This window comes from Lissotriton helveticus, chromosome 11 (assembly GCF_964261635.1).
Source record: "Lissotriton helveticus chromosome 11, aLisHel1.1, whole genome shotgun sequence".
Lineage (NCBI taxonomy): Eukaryota > Metazoa > Chordata > Amphibia > Caudata > Salamandridae > Lissotriton > Lissotriton helveticus.
The window spans coordinates 114,164,888-114,184,894 of record NC_136072.1 but is presented as its reverse complement, the minus strand read 5'-3'; the positions used below and the strand labels follow the sequence as shown (position 1 = coordinate 114,184,894).

At 42.3% G+C, this 20,007-nt stretch overlaps 1 protein-coding gene across 1 annotated transcript in view; it reads right to left on the bottom strand.

The window, feature by feature from the left end:
- Positions 1-20,007, bottom strand: part of CCDC150 (coiled-coil domain containing 150) — a 306,895-nt gene that overhangs the window by 98,456 nt on the left and 188,432 nt on the right. The window contains exon 18 of the mRNA XM_078665390.1: positions 16,352-16,480. Coding sequence (XP_078521516.1) covers positions 16,352-16,480 — 129 coding nt within the window. The remainder of the gene's footprint in view (positions 1-16,351; positions 16,481-20,007) is intronic.

Below are 20,007 nucleotides of genomic sequence, written 5' to 3'. Positions count from 1 at the left end.
TCCAGTGAAAAAGACTTTTGCTCTCGACCTCCTTACGGAGGTGAAGCGAGACCCTCAGGTTCAGGAATGCCGTTCTTACAGCCTCTATATGAAAAGGAACCAAGATCCCTAGGTACAGGAAGTTTGTTCCCAAGACCTAATTATGGTGAAGGACCAAGTGAGACACATCCCACTGCCCAGAGTTATGCTCCCACTCTGACCCCGCAGGTGTTACATGACAAATCCTTAGAGAGATTATTGGAAGAAAAGGAGCGAGAAGTTCTAGCAAAACAGAGAGCTGAAATAATTCAGAAAATTTCCCAGTTAAATACCAGTCCTGAAGCCTTGACAATCCCAGTAACTATCGGACCGGTTGTTCCGTTGTATGGGGACCGGCAAGAGAGTCCAAAACCTCCAGTCATTACCCCAGTCATAGCACAACCTAGACCAGAACCCTTAATCGTAGATGAACAGACGAGCGAGTGCGAGTCTGAAGTCTCACTATTGGATCTGCCCATTAGAAATACAGGGAAAAGGATGCAGAAAAGACATAATCCTTTCAACACGAGGGAGATTCAAATGGAATCGACTTCGGGTACTAAAAGTGTCACACTAGTTACACCTGAGGAAATCGAAAGATGGAGTCAAGAATTAGAGAAACAAACAAACTCCGCAGACAAAACCTTTAGATCTCTACAAACTAAGAGTAGAAATAGAAGAATTAATGGCAGGAAATGTAGGATTAGACAGATTAAATACCTACTCTGAAGAAGAACTGCTGTTTATTTGCAAAAGTCTTACCCGAAATGCCCGAGTACTCCATGATAAATTGACAGACACGGCTGCTAGGCATGGGAATAGATATTTCAAAATCGAAACCTTTGCAGAAACCCTACAGAGCAGACTTTTCAGACAAAGATTTAGAAAACCTGAATGTGTCAGGAAAGAAAGTACAGGTCAAGGAACTATTGACAGTGTTGCAGAAATGGGGAGATGTAGAGAGCTGGAAAGCCAGGTGGGCCAAAAAGAAAGATGAGGCTAGATCCAAACAGGCGACCCCAGAATTCGTTTTAAAAGAAGCAGACAAGCCAGAACAGTTATGCCCTATGCGAGAGGTGCCAGGTGGAAAATATGTGCACGTTCCATGGTCCAGACAGGATATTGTGTCCTTTACTAATGACTTCCCGAAATTAAGAGAGAAGCCTGTGGATTGGTACCGGCAGGTAGAAAGATTTGTAAAAGGTACAAAAATGCTTATGGAAGGACCTGGATGGGTTCTTCGACATAGTGGTCCCTGTAGATCTGTGGACTGAGTGTAAGATCGCCATAGCTTGGCCTAGTGAGGAATACCCGAGGGATTCAAAAACAGGAGAACCTTCTAAAGAAGTGATGAAAAAATATGAACAAGTAATCCAACACCTGAAGGGAAAGGTGCCCGCAAAGGAAACTGATTGGACTAAAATAGATAGAACCACGCAGGAAAGGGACGAGACTGTGCATTCCTTTTATGAAAGGCTGTTGCAGGTGTTCAAAACGTACAGTGGTATAGATAACATAGAAATGAAGGACATGACGCATTTTATTTACAGGTTTGTAAACGGTTTAAGCCCTGAAATTTGTCAATGGATAAAAGATAACAAAATCTGTTGGCAGTCCAAGAAAATGGACGAGGTCCTACGGTACGCAAAGTACTGTGAGGACGAGATGGCCGAAAAGAAGAAGGCTCTGAAGGAGAAAGTGCTGTGGGCACAAGTAAAGCTCGCAGAACAGCAGGAAAAGCAATTGAATAAGTTAAATAAAACTACTCAGAACCAAGGCCCTGGAGGTGGGGGTGGAGGAAAGCCCCGAGCAAAAATGAGCAGAGAGGAAGCCAAAAAGAAATTTCCCTGCCACCAGTGCGGGGAAATTGGACATTGGAGAGACGAGTGTCCATATTTACAGAGTGATAATACCCAAACACCTGATTTAACTCCACAGACGCAGAATGAAAAACCAAGAAAGACCCAGCAGCAGGTAAAAACGATTCAAGTACCCCGAGCGCCAAAGCCAACTTTTAAGGGTAAATCACCGCAGGGTGACGACATAGAGATCTGGGGAGGCAATGAGAATAGAAATGCAGCAACTTCGCAGTATTTACTGAATGACACTTTCTTCTGTGACGACGAGTACTGACGGGGCCTGAGAGGGGAGGACAAGGAGTGCGTACTTGGCGCCTCCTTGCCGGTAGACCAGTCGGGGCCATACATTGAAGGAAAGGTTGATGGAAATGATGTCACCTTTCTATTGGACACTGGTGCTACCCGTTCTACTGTGAGAACAGCAGACGTTCCAAACCTACCCCTCTCGGGAGAAGCAATCCAAGTAGTGGGTGTATCTAATCAATTGATTAGTACCCCCGTTACCGAGCCCATGGAGATCTCAATAGGGAACTTCAAAGAAATGCATAGATTTGTCGTCTGTGATACCAGTCCAGTGAACTTACTGGGACGTGATTTGCTGTGCAAAATGAACTGCACTATCTTTTGCACACCAAAGGGCGTTGAAATTCAGACCCCAGACGAAGATGGTATTTATAAATTAATGTTAGTCAGACCTGACTCAGAAATTAAACGAATGACTATACAGGACTTACCTGAAGAACTTCAACAGACAGTGAAACCAGAGGTATGGGACTTTACAGGAAAGGATGTAGGATTAATGGCCAATGTAGACCCAATACAAATAGCCATAAAAGAAAATGCAGCCTACCCCAATACTAAGCCTTACAGAATGAGTGCCAAAGTGAGGGCAGGAGTTGCCATTGAAATACAGAAATTGCTAGAAGCAAACATCATACAAGAAGTGATGAGTAGCCCGTGTAATTCCCCCATAATTGGAATCAAGAAACCTAGTGGCAAGTATAGAGTAGTGCAGGACCTGAGAAAGGTAAACAAGATAGTGGTTCCTTGCTGTCCTATTGTCCCAAACCCAGCAGTGATTCTGTATCAGATTCCCTGGGATGCTGAATGGTTCACAGTGATAGACCTATGTCACGCATTCTTTTCAATCCCATTGCATCCAGACAGCAAATTTCTTTTCTCATTTGCTTTCAACAGTCACGTGTATGTCTGGAATCGTGTCCCCCAAGGGTACACAGAAAGCCCCTCTATCTTTAATCAGATCTTGAAAAAATGCCTTGAATCGTCAGTCTTACCTAGAAAGTCTGTTTTGGTGCAATACATTGACGACTCTTGGTGGCGTCCAAAAGTCATAGGGACTGTGTAATTGACACCATTGCCCTACTGAATCACCTAAGTGAAAAGGGACGTAAAGTGGCCCCTGAAAAATTGCAGTTCTGTTCAAAATCAGTGAAATATCTGGGGCACCAGATAGAAAAGGGAATAAGAAAAGTCACCTCGGAGAGAATTTGAATAATTCAAAAGATGCAGTTACCCCGTACTCCGAAAGAAGTCAGAATGTTCCTTGGAGTTGTAGGTTACTGCAGGCAATGGATTGTGGGATTCGCAGTCCTAGCAAAGCCTTTGATAAAAATGACAAAGAAAGGAGCACAGGACCCTGTGGAATGGGATGATGAAAGCTTAACAGCATTCACTAAATTACGAGATTGTCTGTGTACAGCACCTGCTCTGGGAATGCCTGATTATTCCAAGGAGTTTGCTCTATTCTGTGACACACGAGACAATTGTGCATTGTCGGTCCTAACTCATGAACATGGCTTGACTAGACGCCCTGTGGCATATTTCTCTGCCACTTTGGATCCAGTGGCTGCTGGATTACCTGGATGTTTGAAAGCAGTGGCTGCAACATGCACAAGCTTAGAACAGAGTGAATCTATTGTCATGGGACATCCTGTAACTGTGTATGTTCCACACGCAGTTGTGATTTTACTAACCAGAACCAAGACTCAGTATCTCACCCCTAGTCGGCTGACTAAATACGAGAGGATTCTCGTGGGTGCTGCAAATGTGGCCATCACGCGGTGTAATATACTGAACCCCGCCACTCTGCTCCCTGACTCGATGGTTGTGGAAGACCAGGGAGAGAACGAGCATGACTGCATTGACCTGACAGAATTCAGTACTAAACCCCGCCCAGACATTAAAGAAACCCCTTTGCCTGTACATGATGAGGAATGGTTTGTGGATGGTTCATGCATGAGACACGAACTGGTAGGCCTAAGTGCTGCCTACGCTGTGGTTGCTTTAGGCAGAGTTAAAGAAGCATCCTGTTTATTCGGAGTAAAGTCTGCACAAGTAGCCGAATTGATTGCCCTGATAAGAGCTTGTAAATTGGGAAAGGACCAAAGAATAACAGTGTATACTGACAGCCAGTACTGTTATGGGGTTGTGCATGACTTTGGCCAATTATGTCTACAAAGAGAATTCCTGACTTCATCAGGTACTCCCATTCGAAATGGAAAGGTTATACAAGACCTTCTAGAGGCAATCCAATTACCAAAAGACTTGGCAGTGGTCAAATGTGTTGCTCATAAAAGGGGGTGTGACCCTGTGTCATTGGGAAATGATTTTGCTGATCGAGTGGCAAAACAATGTGCTATGGATCGCATGTCAATAAATATTAAACTGGGAGGGACTGGAAACAGCTGCCAACTTATGATGTTTGAAGAAGTGCCTACCTGGGATGAAGTGAGAGAATGGCAGCATGCTGTGCCCTGGGAAGAGAAAAAAAAGTGGAAGGAACTTGGTTGTCGACCAAGACGTGAGGATGGTGTCATTGTGAGCCCGGATGGTATGCCTGTGTTACCTAGAAACCTGCTTGCCCCTATGGCCAGACTGATACATGAAGGATCACACATTGGTAGGGATGCCATGGTTCTGGTATTTCAACAGACCTGGTACAACCCGAAGTTCAGGAAGGTAGCAGAATCCCTTTGCCAGAGGTGCATGACGTGTCAACAGTTCAACGCTGGCAAGAGAACAGTAGTTGAACTGGGGAAAATTGGGAAGTCAGGGGGTCCCTTTGTGAGAATACAAATTGACTTCATCACCATGCCTCGCTGCGAGGGAAAAAGATATGTCCTTGTCATTGTCTGCCTATTTTCAAAATGGGTGGAAGCTTACCCTGTCCCACAGAGTGATGCCTTAACAGTAGCCAAATTGTTACTACGAGAATTGATACCTAGGTTCGGGGTGCCAGTCACTATTGAATCAGATAGAGGCGGACATTTTCAGAATGAAGTGATGGACCAACTCTGTAAAGCATTTGGAATCACACAAAAGTTGCACTGTGCACATCGTCCAGAGGCTTCTGGAGTGGTAGAGCAAATAAATGGCACTATAAAATCGAGGTTGGCCAAAATGTGTGACTCAACTGGAATGAATTGGATTATTGCCTTGCCTCTTGTTCTGATGGGACTCCGAAGTATTCCAGATCGGAGAACAGGCCTGAGCCCCCATGAAATCTTCATGGGAAGAGTGATGAGACAAGCATGGGTACCAGGAAACAAACTGTTAAGCATTACTGATGATTTGGTACTTGAGTACTGCAGGCAACTGGGTGACCAAGTGCGTTCTATCTCTCGCCAGATTGGGGAAGACGCCGTCGCCAACCCGACAACTCCAGTTCACATGTTGGTTCCTGGTGACTGGGTTAGAATAAAGAAGCACACTCGTTCGAGTTGCCTTGCACCGAGGTGGGGAGAAAAACGCCAAGTAATACTGGTGACCACGACAGCTGTGAAGTGTGCCGGCGTTCCCAGGTGGATCCATGCCAGCCATACTCAAAAGGTAATTCCAGACAAGGAGCCTGGAGCTGAAGGTTGTCCAGCTGAGGGGTCTGGGGATGTCGGCCCTGAAGTAGCTGACGATGAACAGCCGAGCACCAGTACAGCTGAGGGTCCTGCAGACGCTGGTCCGGAAGTAGCTGATGACGAGCAACCGAGCACCAGCCAAGATGATTGGATACCTATAATCGATCTCATTGAAGACCCAATCAGAACAAGAGAGCGAATCTATGAAGATAGAGAGTGGGATAGAGAGGTCGAGACAGGCACAGGCGAAGACCCTCAGATCATTGAGATTCACGTCAAATCTGAGGACGAAGAGGAAGGTCAGACAGGGACAGAACAAGTGATTGACACTCCTCCACTAACTCCTGAAATCGAAAAGGGACAGACTAGAACTAGTGTAAAAGTTCGAGCAGAAGAAAATCAAGGGATCGAAGTGCTTGAACAGGATCAGACAGAACTAGAAGAATGTGTACAGGACACAGAAACAGAGACATTTGAAAGCCAAAACTCAATTTCACCTGAACCAGGCCAGTTTAGTAACCAGGCAGAAGAAATAGATACAAGACCTGGGACTAGTAAGACAGGAAGGGAAGAGACAGAAGAAGTGCCACAAACGAATGAAAACAAAAGAGCATTAGAAGAAAGTCAACTCACAGTGCCAACCAAGAGACTCAAGAAAAAGAAAAATATCAAACCAAGATTTATTAAGAGACTAAGACTGAGAATAAAAACAGTAGAAGAGAAACTTGCTGATAGAAGAAAAAACATATGAATAGCAGAGCAAGCTGGAGAAAACTCCAAAAGAAGGAGTGATCGAATAAAAAGACTGAATGAAAAATACCAGGATCCTGAATGGACATACCTGATTCTGGAAAATTTGGAGGATCTTGATATTACTGACGAAAGCGACGGGGAACAGATTGCTGATTACTCTGCAGAGGAAGAGGACGAACCGCCGTGAAATTGCTCAGCATAAAGATAACTGGGCAAGGCCACAAAGAGGGGTTGAAAACTTCTTCTGAGCCAAAATGTCTGATTCAAACGTGAGTGGTAGACCTAGCCGCAGTTGTTGCAAAAAATGCTGCAAGGTATGTATATGTAGTATAGTTATATTAGTTTGGATAGGACTAACAGTTTTCATTCCTTTTATGGTAAGCAAAAGTACTAATATTGACCCTACTCAGACTACCGACACTGAAGAACTGACAACACAAAGTGTAGAAAGACGTGAAAAAGCACTCAGACAAACAAAACGAGACTTAGAAGCATCAGATGAGGAAGGACTACATTATCATGGAGTTAAGAACCAGACTCATTTAAATGTTTTCGCGAACCTGTTAGTGCATTATGTAGAAACCATGGAGATAGAAGACTGCTATGTCTGTATGAAGCTGCCGACTTCTGTAGCTGAGGGAGTGACTTACCATCACCTGCCCCTGACATATGGAATTTCCTGTAGCATTTTAGCAAGCTTATTTTACAAAAGAGGACCGTTACAGTCCTATTACTCTAACAATGACGTAATCTTTTCTGAACTTCCCATACGTGGAAACTTGAATCCTGTACATACTAAAAGTGACGTTACACGGTATATGGGAGAATACTTTCTGACTATAGGTACCATAGACCTGAATGACGCACACAGGGACAACTTGACCTGTTCAATGCATGAACAAGAGAAAATATTTTTGAACATGGCAGAGAAAAGAAGGGAGAGTTTCCAAAGAAAGGCAAATGACAAAAGACAGAAAACCCCAAAATGGGCTGAGGACATGGAAAGCACCTCAAATGGCGGGGCAGGGCCTGCTTTGTTGCTGGATTTCGAAAAGAAAGGGAAACTCTGTCTTCGTCGCGAGAAGACTAGTTATTATAATAACCTTTTCATTGGTTCCAGTCAATGTGAACATAATTACAAGGTAATTGGAGGTTGGGGTTTCAAAAATGGGTCAGAACCTGTGTTTCCCGGAATTTATTATGTATGTAGAAACAAGGCTTATTTCAAATTGCCGGATCACTGGTATGGAAGCTGCTATTTTGGCATTGTTTTCCCAAAAATATACCACGTGAATGAAATTGCTGGAAGCAACGAAAACACTAATGGCTTAGTGCGTAGTAAAAGAGAAAGCGTAGGCGAAATAATGGGTAGTATTTTTAGTGCACTAATACCTGGAGTGGGAGTGGTTCTGAACACACACAGAATTTGCAAATTATCCACTATAGTGGATGTGTTGTCTACTGACACGGCTCATGGATTTCTGCTGGTCAATACCGAAATGGTTGCGATCAGATCAATGGTTTTGCAGAACAGACTTGCTCTTGACACTTTATTAGCAAAAGAGGGCAGAGTCTGCCGGATGCTGAAGGCGCAACATTGTTGCACTTACATTCCGGACAAAAGTGTACAGCTCAAAAGATATGTGAAAAACATTACTAATTTGGAAAGGGAACTCAAACCACTCGAGGTTGATAGTGCCTGGAAGAGACTGGTTGATGGTCTCTCCAATGTAGGTCATTGGTTTGCTAGCTTAGGTAAAAGCTTATTGTTTAAGGTACTGATGCCAATTGGAGTGATAGGTTTTATCCTATTTCTCATATTCGTCTGTTGCAAATGGCGCAAACACACAAAGAAGTACCAAGTGAATGCGAGAGGAGTAAAACGGAGTGCGGATGAGCTTGAATTAGAAGAAATGAATAATCAGATTTACAAAAGGGTGAAAAATTCTCACCCTACCAAAAATGAGAAAGAGAAACTGAATCGCCTGTTGGAGGAGATAGAGTTTTACAAAGTGTGAAAGAAAGTTGGCATCTGGTTCCGTTGTTTTGTGATGATAGTAAATATCATCAAAGAGGGGATTGATAGAGCAAGATTTCGCATCGCGACTTGCTCGAGTCAAGAACCTCGGAATCTGTTATAATCCTGTAATCCCAATTGTTCGTTTTACTAATTTTATGTATTTTTGAATGTGCGTGTGTATCTTAGTGATGCTTGCCTATGTGTTCTACTAATCAAAATAACCCTTGTACCTAAAATGGCCGCTGCTTGAATTTTCGCTTCTGCGCATGCGTTAGTCACACTCACGTGACTCTACGTAGATGTAGTCTGGAGGGAAAGGGTGCGCATGCATAATAGCCATAAGATGGCTGCTCAATGTAATAACGTGGTGAAGCTCGTGCTGTTGCTCATCGTGTCGTTATGTGTAGCACTTACCCTTAATCACATAGTATATTTTTATAATGACAAACCTGAAGTACGAAATCATGATATGAAATACATTCATTTATTTCTATGTTTTAATTTGTTTTCGCTTACTTTTCATGTATCACGGGAAATGAGGGTCTGAAATCTATCGAGAGCCATCTTGAAGGTCCCTTCTGCGCATGTGCATGCAGCCAGAGGGAAATTCAGCCTTGAACAGTGGAACTCAGCCAGCTGGCAGCCATAGTCAAGATGCTCCTGGGAGAACCACCTCTGACCCAGGAGAATGGAGAAATTTGTTCCCTTATTGAAACAAATGTATATATCTATTGTTTTCTGTGATACTTTTCCTGGAGAACCCCAATCTTGCTAGGCGGTACCCTAGAATGCAAATTAGGCCTTAGGAAAGTCTGTTCTGATTGGTGTGTTAACCCATCCTACCTTAGGACCAATCGAAATTTGGGGATTCTGACACTTTGCAACATTTGGGGGTGGTACACTGACCCAAAACCGTATATCTAGCCTAGGTTCAGCTAGAGAAATTGTCCGACTTGTCTGAATAGCTGACCTGTCACTGACCCAACGCTCTCAATAGGTGACTGATACAGAGGTGCTGCGGAGCACTCTGTCCGAATTTGACCATAGACTCTAAGGTTTTACTAAACCTTAAGTGCTGGCGGAGCACTTTGCTGGGGAGTTCGCTAACCCAATCTGGGTTCTGACTGATAGCTGCAGAGAGGGTGGAGCGCAGGCGTTGCTTCCGAACTGCGGGTGCTGGTCGTACCTTGGTGGTCCTGTCCTGATCCTAATCTGGGTTTCCTGTCCTGTCCTGGGGTGTCCATTCTGCCCCTGCTGTCCCGTTGATATTCGTCCTTCCTGGGGGTATTTCCTGTCCTTAACTGACCCGTGGCCAGGGTTGGTTTTCACACCAGTCTAGGTAAATATCTTGCCGAAAACTCTAAACTGCATCTTTCTATTTTTCCGTCTTTGCTTCAATAAAGACATACCTTTGCACATGATAATTTTCCATGCTTTCCGCAACCATTACATATCCTAAAGTCATTTGCATTTAATTTCATAGCGTGTTCCTATGTTACCCTACCTTTTAGAAATCATTTTCTCCATTGCAGTTTACAATTTCCTGATGTGGTCTATAATTTTCTCATATAAAACTGACTGAAGTAATTTGCTAGAGTTATAGCATGTTTCACTTTTCACCCTTAATATAGTTGTTTAGGATTCCTAACTTCCCATTCTTATTCATAAAACTGTTTCCCATAGTATAAATGTATACTTGCGTAACTTTGCCCCTTTAACGATGTCTACTTTTGAGTTCCATTCTTAGCCTGTCGCACTATTTACAAACTTAAATGATTGCCCTTACATTTTTCTTGTATGGTTATATTCTTTTTGTTATCTTGATTATTGACTGCTTTTTACTGTAAACCTTATAATTTCCAAAACTGAATTCTAGATAAAATCCCTAAAACTTCCTAGTTGTCCGTGGTCATTTGATGAAATATCAAAATTATTTTATGATGGGTTTTGTATTTTGCTGCCTTTCCTTTTACAGCTAGCTCCCTGACCCATCGTGGTCATAGGTACCCGTAACGGTGGATGGTAAGTCGGGTACTCTGGAAATAATCGAAAGGGACTCAATGATTATTGGTAGTAGATTGTAAGGTCATCTGATCAATGTATATGGTGAATTGAAGTATATGGGCCCGAAACATAAGTGGTGAAAATATTGGTCGGGTGACCTGCGATCTCTATCAGTAGCTGTATTGCCGTAGTTGTTAGGTTCTTTGCTAGAAGCCAATTCCAAATGGCTTGAGCTTCCAACTCTTGAACATGACCCTCCTTTTTTGATCAGATTATACATTGTTCGTCTGAACAAGAATTTAAGTTGTTTTGAATTAATTGAGAAGTGATTTTAGAGCTAGCTGGACAGCCCTCAATGCCAAAAAGTTGATGGGATACGATTGTTGTCTTTGACAAAGTCTCCTGAGTTTGAAGATGACCCATAGAAGCACTTTGATCCTAGGAGAGAAGAATCTCTCATTATAGTTTGAGTAGGTATGTCCTTGTGAAGAGGAACTCGTTTCAGTAAATTGAACGCTTTGCACCACCAAAGGAATGATTGTATCGCTTGTTGGCTTAATGTTAACTTCCTGATTTCTGGTTCCAATGATCCTCCAGACATTGCTGCAACAGTCTTATTTGGTGTTGAAAAGATGCATGACGCCATTGATCCCAGCAACAAAGAAACTTGGCGCACTATTACATGGGGAGTTCTTTTTAGAAGTTGACACTTCTTTGGATAGATATGAGTCTCTCCTCCTAAAGAAACACTTTGCTACACTGATGTCTAAAATCGTGCTTAAATAGTGAATCCTTTGTACTGAAATGACTGTTGATTTCCGAAAGTTGATTTTCAAACCTAGGTTTTATAAGATATGCCTTGCTGATTATAAACGCTCTTTGCTTTGACTAGAGACAATGCCTATATCAACCAGTCGCACATATATGGGTATACAAAATGTTCTTGTTTTCGTAGGTGAACCACAATTACTGACATACACTTTGTAAAAGTGCAAAGAGCTGACTTGCGGCTGAAGGGAAGAACTTTGAAGTGATAGTGTTGTCTCCCTACCTTGAACCTTAGGAACTTCCCATGTTTCTTTATTATCAAGATATGTAAATAGGCTTCCTGCACGTCTATTGCACACATTCAATTTCCTTGACGTAACTGAGGATATTTTTGGTGTAAGATGAACATCCTGAACCTTTCTTTCTTTATCCATTTGTTTGTTAACTTTAAATCGAGATTGGGTCCAAACTCTCGTTTTAAACCTTTCTTCTGCACCAAAGTAAATGGAATACATTCCATTTAGTTTTTTATAAGAAGGCACTTTTTCCAATGCATTCATTTGCAAGAAGGTGTTTACCTCCTCGCAAAGCAAGTTTCTTTGGTGGTATAGAAGGCATAGGAGATTTGAATTTGAGATAATATACAATCTGTACAATATTCAAGACACACTTGTCTATTGTTAGGTTGTGCCACTTGGACATGGGTAAAGTGACCCCCCTCATCCGCCGGAGTGACTAATGGCGAGGAGGGGAAAAAACTAACTGATTTTCCCATAGTGGGCGATGTTTGATTGTTTCCCCTGCCTCTAGAAGGGCACCTGTGTTGATAGGACTGTTTTTGCTGTTAATGTTGCCTCAATTGTTGAGGAGGCTGCCATGGAGAAGTTTGAACCCTCCTTCAGAAGTATCTCCTTTTGTAAGGTTTGTAGCGCTATCTGTACTCTTTCTTCTTCTCCAAGATTTATTGAAAATCTTGCCTGTCCTCTTTTGCCAGCTTTTTAGCAAATCTCTGAAGTGAGTGAGAACGAGATCTGTCGTAACAACCCAGCAAAGCAATTGCACTTTTCATGGAGTGGCAGTAGTACCGCATATTTTTTGACTGAGTCCATACGTTTGCTCTCCTTTTCCGTCTAAGAAGGAGCCACTGTTGGTGACCTTCATGCAGATGAAATTTCTGAATACGGAGGAGGATCTGATCATAAAAAGAGAAGGTACCGATTTCGCAGAAGCTGGAGTTAAGAATAATTGCTTGGCTGGATGTAAAATACCTAGAACCAATGGCAAGACTTTGAAGAAGCTCTATGATGTATGGTTTTGGAAATCAAAGAAGTAGAAGAATTAGGTGTCTGAATCAGTGTGGTCAATTTTGAAGCCCTTCTGACTAAAACGAAGTTAAAAACATTGGTTTCATTTGTTGGTGACACTCTCGCAGGAGGGGAGTCCGATAGCATTAGAGAATAATCTCTAATCGAAGAGCGAGTACAGTGTCTGTAGATGGTGAGTAGTGTCTACGTCTAGAATTTCTGTATGAAGGGATTCTTCTGCTATGATGTCTGCAACACCTTGAATGAGAACTGGATCATCTCGGGGAAACAGAACGTCTAGGTGTTTTTTTTTAAAGTTCTTTTTATTTGAAAAACCAGCTCCGTAACATTGCACATCGGTTAGCATCGGAAGTTCATTGACAATTACAAAGAAAATCACCCACAGATTCATTAGGAACAATTAAACCCACCTACCTCGACGGACCCTCCCCAACCAACATTGACACAGCCCCATTAAGCCTCCAACATTGAACCCAGAAATGCAGCGAACGTCTAGGTGTTTTAGATCTTCTTGGCTACCTAGATTTACTATGGCCCTTTTTCAGCAAAGCATCTTGGATATGAGGAGTCGTCAGCGCAGATATGGTTGGCAGAAACCTCAAAGATTCAGATCCCCTTAGGGAACGAGTAACAGATAGATTCACTACTGGCTTAACCTCCCTTGTGGTGAATATGTTCTAGAATACTTAGAATCTAAGGAAAGCGGTACTGGTCTTCATTTTAGATTACAAAGTCAGTATGTCATGTGTCTACGTGAAGGCAAAGCAGAGGAGCGAAGCTTTCCTTTATGTGTCGACATAGATGCTGGTAGACTTGGTGTCAAAAGTGGTTGTCTCAACATCAAAGGTGATGTTCTAGACGTCAATGGAAGGTCCTTGCCTCGACATTGACTTTGGACTCAGTGTCAACTTTTGGTAATGTCTCGATGGCGAAGAAACTTTTTTTCGACAGAGAGCAAGTTGCTACAGTGCCTGTCTTCGACATCATGGGTATCAACGTTGATTGGGAAAAACGTTTTCCTAGGACTTTCCGTGCTCTTTAGATCTACCCCTTGGATTGCCTGTAGCATAGGATGAACGGGAAGAGGTAGGTGGTAAATTACCTCCTTGCCCATCGTGAAGTCCTGAGACTGAATCTTGATGCCTCTCCTGAAGCCCCAGCAGTCTGATCCTCTGTCTGTCTTTCCTCCTGTTTACGCAATTTTCTGTATGTTGACCTTCCAGAAGGCATACTAAGCAGAAACTGAGGGTTTGATAGGGCTTTTTTTATCACAGTTAGGACACTCCACAAACAGTGAAGGCATTTTTGAAAGAAAAAGATTAAGATTTCCTGCCAGAAAAAGCTGGAATATCTCTCCTGTCGAAGACTTTGAACGAAAACATTTAAGACCGCTTTCAAAAGGGTTTGAGAAACAATAAAGCCAAAAAAGGCAGAGCTCAGTGCTCAAGAATCCTGCTAACATCAAGATTCACTGAGGAACGCGTTTGTTTGTGCACGAGTTCAAAAATAAAAACGAAGAACTCACCCCTGTAAGTGCCTCTCCTTTGGAAATTTTGTTTAAAGGGACTACAGAGCTTTTATTAATAACGCGGCAACACCTCCATGACAAGAGCACCTGCCCGTGACTGCACCAGCTAAGGTGGAAACGAGCAGGAAAAAAATAAATAAATATATATATATATATATATATACACACACACACACACACAATTACATATACGTTTTTATTTTGCAAAATACTATGGGATCCCTGTGTGGGTGGGACAATTCAGTGCTTAGGACTATTCATGAGGAAGAAATAAAAACTTACTATTATGGCAGAGGCTGTGCTGCTGAATTGAGGCGTACATGGCCTGCAGTGAGCTAATAGAACTGGTGAGAAACTAATGGGCTGCTGATAAGCCTATGATAGTCGTTTTTAAAGACTTTTAAGTTTAAAATATAGTCTGTCTCAATATTGTCTGTGATATATTTTAGAGATTATTAGGCGTCACATGTATTGAAAGATCTTGGCAACCTTCCTCAGAGAAGCCAAGATGTTTTGTTCAACATTGTTGGGGTAGTTGAAACATGCTACAACTTAGGCATTGTCTAGGATTCTTTTAAGGAACTAGGACTCACATCTGATACTGCCAAAGCAGCTAGTGGGGCTGCAGTAGATTGCTGCACAGATGTGACTTGAAGAATGGCATGAGTGTGTGGCCAAACCATTAGTGGAGAGTTGCTGTGACCCATTGACGTAAAATACCACTGTCTCAATGACAAATCTATACATCGCAAACACAAGTTGGTTACTAAAAGGAGGTTGGCCTGTTGGATTAAAATGGCATGTCCCTAGAACCTTGGGGGTGCAGCAGTACAGAGCAGAGAGGAGGACAAAACAGACTCCTCGAGACCTTGTGCTGGGATGTGGGGGAAATATGCTGGGAGAGCAGGAGAGGACTGAGGGAAGAGTTGAAGGACTACAGAAGAATGGACCTAGGATTTCCCAGGATGGGAGTCTGGAGGCAGATGAAAAAGTGTGTGTACTAAGTAGATATTTAATAAGAGACTGATAAAAACTGAGTTACCCTATCACCTTAGTACCCATGAGCCCCGGATAGTGTCTCACTTGCCCTCCTACTCACTCACAGAGGAACAAGTGATTAGACACCCCTGAACACAACACTACGGACTCTCTCAGGAATCGCGGTTGCAAGACACAGCCTTTCGCTCACGCTCTTGCACTCGTCCACAATAAGGTCTGACAGAGACATGAAAAAGTTTAAAATAGGTATTTTAACTAACATGCTCTAGTATGCAGTACAAGTGCCACAATCAGTAGAAAAATTCATAACTGAAATACGGTCAGCATAGTAAGTAGTCCGTAAATCATAAAGGAGCCGTCATAATGAACGACCAAATAGCCTAACCTCCCTCCCCTTGTATAGAAGCACGATGATTATATATTAGAAGATCTCTGGGTGGTATCAGCAGACCTCGTACCTCAGTCCATAGATAGCAGATCAACATCACAGGTGCAGTCATGCTCTTCTCCCTGGAAAGATACCTCTCTAAGTGTGTGCCTCTTATCCATGTACCCTCATATGACCAAAGTACGTGTTCCCAAAGAACAGCTGAATCTACATGTTTTGTCTAGGTGCTAGTGCCTGACCAGAACAGTGGCATTGTTGTTCGACCTTGTTCACAGTGTTCGGGTTAAATCCCAGGAATAAGCAAAGTGTAAAAACAACAGTAAGTTCTTATGTCAAAGTTGCAATGTGAAACAAGCAAAAATAAACTTGTGTGCTAACGTGCACAAAGTAGCAGTCAGGAACGTGCTCATGCTAACATAGGGAAGAGGACATTGTTCATCTGGGCCAGGTGGCAGCACATTCTTTTACCATAATAGGTTATCCCTGAGTTTTTTAGAAAAATAGCTAAAGAACCCACACCTAATAAAAAAAATGCCAGAACAGCTGCTTCTAGCTTAGGAAAACTTGGGTGATTATTAGTCATCTATAGTGATGATTGTTATATGGGTCAATATCAAACTATTGGTGCCTCAATTTAGGCTCCATTGGAATTTAATTCCTGTAAATGGATTTTAATGTAATTAATAAGTGTTTATGACAAACCTATTTCATTAAAAGATTCTGTCGTAAAGAGCTTGTCTAGGTGTCTTTAAATCTAGTGTCATGCAAAGCCAATACTGAAAAAGGATTTCTATCTCAATTTATTTTTTCTTTGTACCTTCTGACGCTCCCTGTCTTCCGTAGCCTCCATCTGACTCTTCAATTTCTGGCACTCTCTCATTGCCTCATCTCTGGACTTGATTGCCAGTTCAAAGTCTTGCTCTTGGCGTTCCAGGACTGATTGGGCCTAGGATGAGAGGAGAAACAAAGGTGTGGAATCTTCTGCAAAAACAGCCTTTAAACAGGTGTATTCTGGACTTTGTAGTAAATAAGCCTACATACACCAGTTACACACAAAGAAATGAAAGACTTTATTTCATTTGAAGCAGCAGTACTTTGTTTTCTTGTTTTATAAAATGAGACTGCCAGTATCTTCTTCCAGGCCAATGTCTTATCATATTCAGACTATTTCTGTTGCAGAGGCATTCCCCCATGAAGATAGAGGCATTGGGGGCGGAAGAAGAGGGACAGTGCGGGATGGCAAAATAAAGGCAAGAAAAAAAAATCAATATCTATTTATCAAAAATCTACGGGTTACAGAAGTGATGTCACATCAACTTTATTCATCTTAACACCACAATATTTGAAAACACATGAAATTGAACTCTAATACAATGAAAAAGACAACCACTGAAGTTCAAATGCAATCCAAAAGAAATGCAAGATAAATAAAATAACCAACTCAACAGATAACACACACTCCCTGCCTTGTTCAGGCAGCATTACCATGGATCCACATGAACACAAAACAGAGGAAGGCAAATTTGGGGAATAGTTAGGTGTCCAGGTAAATCCTCTTGTTGTTTTCAAAGTGAATGGCACAGGATGGAAAGAATACTGGGACTTCTGTTGTGAGAAGTAGATACCTTTATAAAAGACTCAGTTGGAAGGATTGTTTCTAATAGGGGACGAAGGACCCACTCACTAAAGTGGCATGCCTCATCATCAGACCCCTCCTCACTGTGGTGTCTTGCAAGTTGCATGCATTGAGCTCCCCGTGCAGCTCTTTAAGGGAAGGAGAAACATGTACCTTTCTAATGATAGAATAAAGGGGACCGGGGGAAAAAAGAAGTAAAAATTTAAAAGGAAAGGGCGATTGAAAAAAAAAAGGCTTTAAGAGTCCCTCCCTATGAGATGATTAAAAACAGTATACTCTGGCAAACGTGGAATGCCGGAACCCAGTTAAAGTTGGCAAGTTTCTGTCCCATTGATATGGGCTGTAACTGGTATGGTGCATTCGCCTGGACAGAGAATGTCTCCACCCTCCCTATCACTATTCTTAAGGGTTATTATGCAGTGTCGAATAGAAAAGTAGTGAAAAGAGAGGAAGTTACACCTTGCCAGTTTGTTGTAGCCCATTCTAGTCATTTGACTGATTCAAGTCTTGAATCAGGCCAGTTGGGTGAGGCCGGTGTTATAGCAATGCCCTTGAGTTAGGCAAGCTCTTGTGGTACAAAGCAAAGGGCCACCGCAAGGTGCAGGTAGGACAACATCAGCCAAGGGAGTCGACAATACCTTATTACCTCAAAGTGTACTGTCCCACTCATTATGGTGCTAAAGGTAAGACACCAAAGGAATACATGGCTTTCTAATGAAGTGTAGCAGACAGTAAACCCATGTTCAACCGCTTCCCATAAACCCGTTTGTAATTGTCAGCAGGCCAAATATTGATGTGGAACACAGATGAAAAACTAGCCAGTATTTACAAAGTAAAAGTCTTTGTAATGTTGCAGAGATGGAAGGGTTGGTCCATTTGCAATGAAAAGTTCTAACAAAATTCATGTACGTCAGTGAAATAGCATGATAAGTGCATGCCTAATCATGTGTAAGAGGTTCACTTGTAAGAGGTTGTCATATAAGAAACTAGAAACAGAGGCTGCAGGTGTATAGGAGACAGCTATGGCCAGAATGAGTTTAATGGGAAGGAAAGTTAGGATACAAGTAAGCTGTCCCATTTGAAATGATTATCAGTATTGCTGGACACACAGTCAAAGATGTGCACACCCCCATTGTTGTGACTGACTCTTAAATAACTTTAGGCAACATTGGGATAGGAGCAAGTGATTGCGCTTAAAACAAATACATTTTTTCAGAGGAAGGCCTTGCTGCCTGTGCCAAGTTATCAAGAGTGTGCCAGGGATTCCTCACAGAAACAAGTTTGCCTTTATGGGTCAGATTTTTTTGGCCTCGTGATAGCGCAGTCACGGATGACAATAGGACTTTGGCCGCTCTAACCCACAGTCCTCAAATAAACTTATGATCATTGTTTTCTTCAACATTATCAAAATCAGAAGTCTTCCCTTTAGAGTATTCTTTTTCAACAACAAGGGACCCCAAAAAACAGTCAGCCAGGGACCTCGGGGAGCAATTTTTTGAAACAACAATGGTCCCGTGCATGAAAAGATAAACATACAATAAATATAGACGAAATCAAATCTATATTTTGGAAGGACTTGTCCAGCCGGACAGAGGTCTTTCAAGTTTACTGAATAAACAAGATTTACACAAGTGGAACAAAGATACCTTCCACAGAACCCCTGTGTGGTACACAAGCCTGTGCCCAACACATGCGGGTTGATTACCGTTAGTGAAGATAGGAAAGGTTTGAAGGCAAACAACAAGCGTTTTTCTGTTTTACAAATACATTACACAGAAAATATCATTAAGCACCATTACAGCAAACCATACAATCAATCATCTGTATAGGGTGCATAAGCAAGTCGACGGCGTTTCGGTTCTCCTTAAAGAGTTATGGGAACCATCATCAGGACAAACAGTAATATTGCCTTTCTCAATAAACCTTACTTTGCCAATGCAGCGCAAGGCACGTCATATCGGGAGTATAGTTACTCCAGTGATTCGATTCTGCAGCCCAATTATAGGCGATAGCGGCCGTGGCTGGCGCCAGGGAAGATCGTTGTGACCGCGCCTTTCGGCACACCCTGGCGCCGACCTGTTACGATTCTGTAACACGGCCGCTATCGCCTATAATTGGGCTGCAGAATCGAATCACTGGAGTAACTATACTCCCGATATGACGTGCCTTGCGCTGCATTGGCAAAGTAAGGTTTATTGAGAAAGGCAATATTACTGTTTGTCCTGATGATGGTTCCCATAACTCTTTAAGGAGAACCGAAACGCCGTCGACTTGCTTATGCACCCTATACAGATGATTGATTGTATGGTTTGCTGTAATGGTGCTTAATGATATTTTCTGTGTAATGTATTTGTAAAACAGAAAAACGCTTGTTGTTTGCCTTCAAACCTTTCCTATCTTCACTAACGGTAATCAACCCGCATGTGTTGGGCACAGGCTTGTGTACCACACAGGGGTTCTGTGGAAGGTATCTTTGTTCCACTTGTGTAAATTTTGTTTATTCAGTAAACTTGAAAGACCTCTGTCCGGCTGGACAAGTCCTTCCAAAATATAGATTTGATTTCGTCTATATTTATTGTATGTTTATCTTTCCCTTTAGAGTAGGCTTTAAAATAAAGAAAATATGTCACTTTGACCACTATGTTTTAGATCAGGTATTCTGTAGGTGGCAACACAAAGGAATGCCATTATATGGATAAGATATATCCAGGAACCCCTTGATAAATACAATCAGCGACGCCAGAAAATACATTAACCAGAAGTCAGACGAGCATTAGACCAATAGTTTTGGCTCTCCTTTCAGAGTCTCCATTGTGATGATTGGTTCCTCAATGGCT